We start from the raw sequence: 9,993 nt of genomic DNA, 5'->3' as shown, positions 1-9,993 counted from the left end.
TTAAAGTTGATCAAATATTAATTTGCATACCAAAAAAGTACTCCATTACTTATATAAATATATACTATTTTAATCGATTCTAATTACATGACTAAGTTTGGTTTACTTCCAAAATTATGCTGACAAGACATGTTATATCACGTTATCAAATTCACGTAGCCAGACTCATTTAGTTTTGTCAGTGATAGCAAGTGAAAATATTTAAATGATTTTTCGGGCGGCCATGCATGTGAATCTTAATTTGGGTATAACTGATTTTGATCGTAATATAATATACTATACAAATTTTGCACATAAATTTTTCTAATGGCCGAATCCATTAGAAAAGTATAACGCCTTTAATTATTCCATAATGTACTTAATTAATATAAAAAGTAAATAATCATAATTGTTTCACCTTAGTAGAGTGTATCGTTTCGCATATAGTATAATAGAACATGATTAATTCATGAGTGAATTTAGTACCGACTCACAACCATTAATGTGGTTCACCTTTATAAGGAATAGAAAACATGAAGAAATTTATTGGAACTGATGGATTTTGTCATCACAAGCGTAAATATTGAACCCAATCATCACTTCGTACCCGTTAGATTAGATGATTTTATGTTTTTTTCAAAAGAAGAAGAAAAAACAATTTAAAGAAAGAAGAGAACGATTTTGTAAAAGGAAATCAGAAAATAAAAGACAAATAAGTGATGTGAGTTTTAAATTAAACATTGATTTACAATGGCATTTTTGTAAGTGGCCGAACATATGTTTAATATGATCAAAAGAAAGTAGTAGTATATTTTTATTCAGGCTCAATTTGAGACCCCCCTCCCCAATAAATAAATGTATTCATTGTTTTTATTTAAGTAAATATTAAGCGCCTTTTTTCTAGTTGAAATTAAGTGATAACTTTACAGTCAAACAAGAACGCATATATTTATAACAACTATACATATGTGTCCATGCTATTTATTTCTCGTTGGATTAATCTCCTCGACACCATTTACTCATTTGTTTTTTAAGTGGGAAAAATAATTCAAAAATTAGTATAATTAGGTCTTTGGTTCTAGGCTTGTAGCTATAAATTAAATGCTTACATAGAAGATATTAATACACTAGCTATAATACTGTCCCTAAATTAACTAATTATATAGAAAGACATTAAAATTCTTAAATAAGAATGATATGTCGATTAAAATCTACGAGCATCTTCTTAGAGTATCATTGACATATTATTTTTAATTATAATAATTAGAAATTATTATTCGGCTATCTAATTTATAGTAGCTCACAAGATCAAAGCTTAATTTATTTCTTTTTCCTTCTATTTTCAAAGAGTTTAAATTAATATGTCCAGTTTCAATTTTAGGTAATTATCAATTAGTAGATTATTAATCCCAACAAAATTCTACGGTATTAGATAGAATTTAATATTAAAAAGAGAAAAATTATAATATGAACAAATCGGATGGTGTTACCGTGTTAGTGTACTCTATTACTTGTCACATCTCATTTTTATTACATTTGATAAGTTTATCTCTATAACTCATTTTACTCTCATTTATTAATTAAACAAATATAAGTAAGGTTAACCTTTTGTATCTGTAAAATTTTACATTTCTCATTGGTGGACGATGAAGTATTAAAAGGAGAAATAAATTTTTACTTGAATAGATATATACTGAAAAAAGTATCGATTTTATTAACTCTATGAATGATTAGAAAATTGGACTGTTTTGGATAATAGAGAATAGAAAGGGAATGGGGCAACCATAGTGCACCCTATCAACCAAGCAATATCTAGCCCACGACCTTACCAAATAACACACGCATATGTATAGGGAACATGTCCCATGTGAGGACCTGGCCCCCAACTCTTATTATCTCTACACAATAATTCCTCAAATTTCAACATTCTCTACTTATAATCAAGATAATAAATTAAACAAAAAAATAAAATCAAGATAAACAAGACATGTTCACATGTATTTCATGTTAATATTCTCTATTCCATTCGGAACATAATAGCGCGCGTCGTTTTAAGATTAAAGAGTCGACGAAACTTAGATTGACATCTGACATCTCCTAATTTTAAAATGACACCAATGTTCAACTCCAAATGAAGATAGAGTTAAGTATTAAAATCAGACCATTGTATATGAACACAAACACACACATTATAATCTTTTCTACTTTATAGACATGAGTTAACAAACATAATAAATATATGAGGACAACACACTATGCCTTGGGACCTCATGTTATGCAAATGGACATGCATAGTAAAATCTGACCATTGTCAGATTTAAATTTAGACAAACCATCACTTGCCATAATTGGTTGAAAAGCTATTGTGCACTCATCATTATAAGTGTATGTGCAAATTGAAATTTTACGATACTGAATATCATGAAAATTTAATAGATTCAGTTCGTCGTGTAGAATTACATCATAGACATTCCACATGAATACTTAAAACACATATCAAATCATGATGGCAAGTTTCTCGTTCAACATTAAATATATCACATCGTTTATATATTGACATGATAAGATCATTCATGCACTCGGTCCATGCAATAAGGATATGCTCACATGAGCTCAATTTCGATTATATTGATGCAATACTATGATGACACGACAATATATATAAAACCCTTAATTCAAATAAAAATAATACTAAATAATACTCCTTCTATCTCTTAAAATTTGACACTATTTGATCCGGCACGGATTTTAAGAAATGTAATAGAAAGTGGGTTGAAAAAGTTAGTAGCTTGTAGATCCTACTTTTATATATTAGTTTTAAAATAAAATATGAGTGGGAATGAGAGTGTGGAATGTAGGGTCCATTACCAAAAATGGTAAAAGTGAAAGGTGACAAATTTTTAGGGATTGACGGAAAAGGAAATATATGACAAATTTTCAGGGACGAAGGGAGTATATTACCTGTATTTATACACATTTAGATATTGGGCATGAATGCCAACACAAAATTAAATTATTTTAGACGACATCAACTCATATCTTTATCATGCGTCGGTACCAACATGATAAGTGATAAAACAAGATAAAGATTGTGCGTGTTAGTATCGCGTCAAAAATTGTTACTCATGCAACATACAAAAATTGTAAAACCACAATCACTACCGATTTAATTTGTTCATAAAATAAATCCAAGGAGTAAGTGTAGCAAATGAATGACAGTTGATAGTTTATAGAAGAAACAAAGAGAAGGTGAAAGTAGCGACATGAAATTTGACATCAGACGACAACACACACGACAGAAATATTGATCGCAAAATTAACCATAAATTAGATCAAACATTCGACCCCACTGAAATTCCCTACAATATGTTAAATAAGTTCATAAATGTAAATGACAAATATGAAACTGCAGTGATGTAAGAGATCAAATGGTCTAGTCTTTTCCTTTTGGCCCTCATAGGCCATATAGCTCAAGTGGCGTCAACGTTCATATTGCCAAATAATTAATGAGCTGCAATTCAATCCAATCAAATACTCTTTTTGTAACGTCCAATTATTAGTACTCCTACTATTTTAAATGACGTTTTGGATTTTAATACTCCATCAAAATTGACCCTAGTCAATCCTCCTATTTTACGTCTTTTTAATTTTTTTTTAAATATTTTTTTACCAAGTAGTGATTGTTTCGTTGAGGATAAATAGTCTTTAATTCAGATTAATCTGGGTACAGTTACTTTTTTCAAATTTATATTGTGAATGTGAATGTGAATGTGATAAGTTTAAATTCGACAACTTGATTGTTAGACCATTAAACAACAAAATGGGCTATAGATTAATTCCATACAAATCAACAGTGGAATTTCATACTCAACCTATAAATGGGCTATAGATTAATTCCAAACAAATCCATATCTGAATCTCTATACTAAAAAACTATGGATGTCCTATAACATCATTCTTACTTCTTTGAATCTACAAATTAAAGGTGTGTCCACAATACATGTAATATTCAGGGGAATTAAACCTGATTAGAGCAAGCAATTACACACTTATCCAGTCACCGCCAGTTAGTGGCGGAGCCAGAATTTTTACGATGGGCCGGGAGGGCCAAAAAGAAGAAAAATTCTAGCTCTGCCGTAGTTAATAATTGCGGGCATCTCTTGATGTTTTTGTCATTGCAGATAGTCGGAGGTAGACCCTCTAATATTTTGCCTTTTTTATCATATAGAAAATATTAAAACTAAAAGAATGTTTTCAAATATGTAGTACTCAAGAATAAATGCATATCAAGCAAATTTAATCACATCAAGAATAATTGATATAAGCAATTTGTGATGACCTACTAAAAACTACTAGTAATAAAATTAAGTTTTTTCATAAGTAAAACAAAATTATTTAATTATAGATATTAGAAAATATAGGTAAAACTATTAGTTATATTACAATAAAAGTAGTTAAAATACAATATTACATTGGGCAAATATATAAACTATAGGAGTGAGTGAGAATCGAACTCAGCATCTCCTGCTGGTAAGATCTTAAGTCCAAACACCTTGACAATAAATATTTTCCGAATATATATATTATACTTAAAGTTTAAATGGCTAGGGGCGCCCAAGGGGCCCCATGCCCCACCGTAGCTCCGCCTCTGCCGGCGGTCGTGATAACCAAGGTCCAAGTATAGCATCTAAAGAAGAACAATAATCGTTTGAAATCAATCACCATGTATAACATCTCAAGAAGAACCTTGATCGTTTCTACCGAGGAACATGTATGCATCACCAACTATAGCATTTCAACAAGAACAACGATTGTGTATGATCAACAACATGCAGATATGGAAAAGAACGGAGTTATTTTTTCATAAACTCAACCCTAATTGGGATATGGAAAAGGTCTTTTTTGGCTTGGTATGTAGATTAGAGGTTGTTGGTGTCCTACCTTTCCCTTTTCACCTAATCAAGTGTGTTGATGATCTTATCAACGTTAGAAAGAGGAAAGAACCAAGACTCCGAGAAAAAGCATAAATCAGTGATATTTTGGAGGTGGTCGTGGTACGTCTTCACTTTTCACAATTTTTCGGTTGAGTAGCTTCGTTTGTCTCGGTCTTGGTGGTGGTGTTTTTTTTTGGTGTTTTTAATTTTATGCTTTTGGCTGTCTCTTGTTCTTGTTGGTTGGACTTCTTTTTGCGGAACATGTTTTTCTGCTCTCCAAGCTTTCTGCTTTGGTCCTTGTCTGTTTTACGAGAAGTGTGGGGTGTTTGTGGCAGCCCTATATACTTTTCTTAGTTTTCACCTGGTTTGTGTCTTTAGTTGTTTGTACTCTTACTCTTAGCTCACCATCGTTTCTTAGCTTGAGCACTATTCATTTTTAATTAAAAAAAACATGTAGATATCACTAAGTATAGCATTTCGAGAAGAACTTTGATTGTTTCTGATAAAAAAACACACATACGTCACCCCAAGTATACATCTCAACAGGAACAATCATCGTTTACAACGCATAAACATCACCAAGAACTTGGATCGTATACAAAGCATACCGTACAAAAATGGTTAACAGAGACCAAAACACAGCATGCTCAATCATGGATTTCCACCAAAGTCAGGAAGCCCATGAACCTATATAGAATTAAGTAAGAACTCAAATTTGCGGCAACTCGACTCATATAGATAATGGCTTCTCGTCTTTTCCTTTGTATCATTGTGAACGATGATTTACTGCATACAGCCTTATGAGTTCTGAGTTATGGGTGTATATACTGTAGTAGTACTATGTATATATGGAAAGTCCAAAAATTACCTTATAATTAAATTGTGCCTTCGCTTCATAAAAAAATGTGTCACGTCAAATTAGTTTACAAAGCCATAACCTCTATACTGGAGCCAAAATAATGTTAGTAATAATTTCGAGATATTTTTCAGACTAAGGTTAATATTTGCAAGAATAGGGAAGTGATCCATCGCTAACAAATTAGCAATCTCAAACTAAAACTAAATCTTAGCCATTAGATTAGAAGATCTAATGGTTAAAATAATGTCACATGGATTATATTTTTAATTAAGAAAATTAATAAATAAAATTAGAGGGTATTAATGTCAATTCTCTCTCATTAAAATCATCTTAAAACTTTAAATTTACGTAACTCTCTCGATTTAAATTATTTTTTCGCAAAAAATATATCAAATTAAAGATAATTTTATAAGGATTCCAACGAGATCTCAATTGCATATGTTCCGACGACGTTCGGATGATGAAATTTGATATTTTTTATTTTAGTTTTCGTAAATGATGATAACCAGATTTTTATCAACAAATACATCAAAAAATCTCAATAAAACCATGCAAAAATCTCAATAGATATGTGTTGGTATTTTCTTGTACTAGTGTTGATATTCTTATGTCATATTGTTGATATTTGTAATACACTATGTTGATATAAAAAAACATTCACGAAAATTATCATATGATAACATAATGACGATATTACCCTTTTGTTGATAATTTGTCTACTATTTATTGAGATTCATAAGATTTAATCTCATCCACTTATTTTAAAATTTAAAGGTGGAGATTTGGTCTTGATTTTGGATTAGGGTGCTATAAGCATTAGAAAATGACCCAGAATATTAATTGTTTTTTATAATAAGAGTGAATTACATAAATGGTACCTGATCTTTCACTTTCGCACGTAAATGGTACCTGATATTTATTTTATATCGTTTTTTGGTACTTATAAATCACAATTTTGGTACCTGATGCAATTTTCTTCCCAAAATGCCCTTTAAACAAATATATTTTCTCATTTATGTCATAGAGGGTATTTTGGGCAAACATAAAATTAGTACCAAAAGTGATATTATAATATCTTCTCTCATTCTCCTAATTCTTTATACTATTATAATTAATCAATATTAATATTAATTTTTATTTTTAATATCATTCAAATATACTTAAATATAACTATATTTATAATTATATTTAATTATTATTGTTATAATACTAAAAATTGATAGTAATTAATAAATAATTGTAGTATAATTATATAAATTATGAATCACATAATATTATATAATAATAATAATAATTATTATTATTATTATTATTTTATATTAAATTAGTAACTAATCAATATAGATTATTATTGTTATAATACTAAAAACTGATAGTAATTAATAAATAACTGTAGTATAATTATATAAATTATGAATCACATAATATTATGTAATAATAATAATTATTATTATTTTACATTAAATTAGTAATTAATCAATATAGATTATTATTGTTATAATACTAAAAATAGTGATTAATAAATAATTGTAGTATAATTATATAAATTATGAATCACATAATATTATGTAGTAATAATTATTATTATTAATTTACATTAAATTAGTAACTAATCAATATAGCCCTAATAAAAATATAACATTGTGAATTGTATTTTTAATTAGGTGTTTCAACCTTAAAATGAGTATAAAATAATTTAATAAAAAATATTCAATTGATTTAATTACTTTAAATAATTAATTTAATTAGGTATTTTGTTTTTAATTTATATTATGAATGCAATTAGATGTATGTATAAATCACTAAAAAGAAAGAAGAAAAAAGAAGGAAGAAGAAATATTTTACTAAGGAGAAAAAAAATAAAAGAAAGGAGGATAAAATACTAAAAAGAAAGAAGAAAATGAAGAAAAAAGAAAGAAGAAGAAACTAATGAAGAAAAAGAGAAATAAGAAAGGAAGAAAAAATAATCACATATTTGGTACTATTTAATGGAAATTTCCAAAAATATCCCCCATGAAAAAAAATCACATATTTGGTACCTAGGGTTATTTTTGTCACTGGGTACCAAAAACGATATAAAATAAATATCAGGTACCATTCATGTGCGAAAGTGAAAGATCAAATACCATTTATATAATTCACTCTTATAATAAATAAAAAACAAAAAATTGATGTTCCTAAAAGCATTCAAACACTAGGCTATAGGCTGCTGAAGACCAAAACCGCGCCACAACCATTTACTCTATCACTTATACACGCATTGACATAATATATAGAGTATATAAAATCATCATTCATAGAAGGAAACGTATTACAAATAAATTATTTTGAAGATATTCAATCTTTAACATGTAATTTAACAATTTAATTGAAAAAATTAAATAACTAAAAATGCCTAAAACAAATTAATGAGTACTAATAGTATTCACTAAAGATAAAATAAATGTGCCCACCCAACTATATTCCATTTGCGTTACCCAACCGACTTTCTGCACGCCACGTCAGCGCAGATCGCAGGGGTCACGTGAGCGTCGCACCGTCCTTCAACAGGCTGTTCTGCGCCGGGATCGCCGCATACCGCGACGGAAAGTCTCGGAAAACTCCGTCGTCCTCGAATTGACCGTTTTGCCCCGGACCTTGATCAAAATTCAACGCGTAGCTACAAGGATCGTACTGGAATTTCCCCGACTTCGGCCGCGCCGGCGCCTTGTTGAACCGCCTGATGAACGTCTTCCACTTCGGCCCCGCCACTAGCTCCGACCATTCCCTCACCTTCTTAAACGCCTCCACTCCATCGCTCCACCAACTCCGGTCTCCGGCGACGTCTTCGGTCTCCGATGTCGAAATTCGCTCCCAATTTTTGGTTTTGGGCGTGCCGTAGCAAGGGAAAGTCCAGATGCAGCAGCAACGGCGCAGGAAGAATGTAGATTCGTCGAAAGCGTCGGCTGAAACGTCGGATTTCCAGTCCGATTCCGGCGCGGCTGCCTGCAATTGCGACGCCATGAGAAGTCGATTCTCTCCCTCCCGCGAACAATAATGCGCTCTTCTACCTCACAAGTTTAGCGTTCTTCTTTTATAACGGGATTATATCAAGTGTTCGTTGAGAAGAGTCACCGGATACCGGGAATGCCGGTCAAAAGGTCTTCATTCTCACATAACGGGAATATTGGTCTTTGATTAAAGTCTAGATTACACCGGAGCAGTACTCCCTCCGTCCCAGATAATTCGGGTCACTTTGACCGGGTACGGGTTTTAAGAATTGTAATGAAAAATGGGTTGAAAAAGTTAGTGGTATGTGAGTCCTACTTTTATATATTAGTTTTATAATAAAATGTGAGTAGGAATGAGTTGGTGGAATATGAGATCCACTACCAAAAGTGGTAAAAGTGAAATTGAACAAATTATGTGGGACGGACAGAAATAGAAAAGTTGGACAAATTATTTGAGACGGAGGGAGTAATAAGTAGCAGGAGTAGTATATTCTTCACTTTTTATATATACTAGAGTTCTGTAATTTGATTTGTATTAGTACTAAATTTCAAATAGATTTCACATTTTCACCCCATAATATCATTACCCTTTATATGGAGTATATTTGAGTTCTGTACTTTGGTTTCTACTACCTATGTCTATCTTATAACTCATGAGAAATAAATTATTATGCAGATAAAAACAAAACATCAGCTCTAGTAAAACAATTATATGGTCTAATAAGAATAGAATGCGAGACAACTTTGGAATATTTATAAGCATAGCCAATAAAACTATAGTACATTGATTATATAAATTTTGGCTTATTCATTAATCTTGAAAGTAAAGATTAAGTTCACTATTTTTAGATAGATTAATCTGATAGAGTAGAAATTCCCCAATCACGTGAAGACTATGAGCAAAATATCCATTCAAAAAACCCTTTTTTTTTCTTTTGTAAACATTAAAAGGTTGGGCTTGGGCGAGGTTAACCTTTTTTCACACTAAAAGGAGATATAGTTAACGTCATAATATAATTTTTAACAAATTAATGGTACCGGTTGGTGATTGTGATTTGAGAGCGTGGCTGGAGCCAACTAAGTCGGCGGCCAACGGTCTCGTTAGGTATGCCGACGTGGCGGAGGGCTCGATATAGAGCTGTACCAGATAATATAATCTCTTCAATTGAAAAATATACTTAATATAATATGATAATTTAATTTTGCGATTCAGTAGGTTTCACAATAATGA

The 9,993-nt window shown here is 30.8% G+C and overlaps 1 protein-coding gene across 1 annotated transcript; it reads right to left on the bottom strand.

Moving 5' to 3' along the window:
* Positions 1 to 8,045: 8,045 nt before the first annotated feature.
* LOC125198977 (uncharacterized) lies at positions 8,046 to 8,837 on the bottom strand. Its single transcript, XM_048097187.2, has one exon. It carries the CDS (start codon positions 8,773 to 8,775, stop codon positions 8,293 to 8,295), a length of 483 nt encoding a protein of 160 aa, XP_047953144.1. The 5' UTR covers positions 8,776 to 8,837; the 3' UTR covers positions 8,046 to 8,292.
* Positions 8,838 to 9,993: the final 1,156 nt, after the last annotated feature.

This window comes from Salvia hispanica, chromosome 3 (genome assembly GCF_029641045.1).
Source record: "Salvia hispanica isolate PSC_SH4W2 chromosome 3, Shi_PSC_v1, whole genome shotgun sequence".
NCBI classification, from domain to species: Eukaryota; Viridiplantae; Streptophyta; class Magnoliopsida; order Lamiales; family Lamiaceae; genus Salvia; species Salvia hispanica.
Note: the sequence above shows the minus strand (reverse complement) of the source record. Positions and strands in the feature narration are given on the sequence as shown.

Bases quoted from the DNA above. Each gene is read 5' to 3' on its own strand.
- LOC125198977 (XM_048097187.2), bottom strand. From the start codon at position 8,775: ATGGCGTCGCAATTGCAGGCAGCCGCGCCGGAATCGGACTGGAAATCC.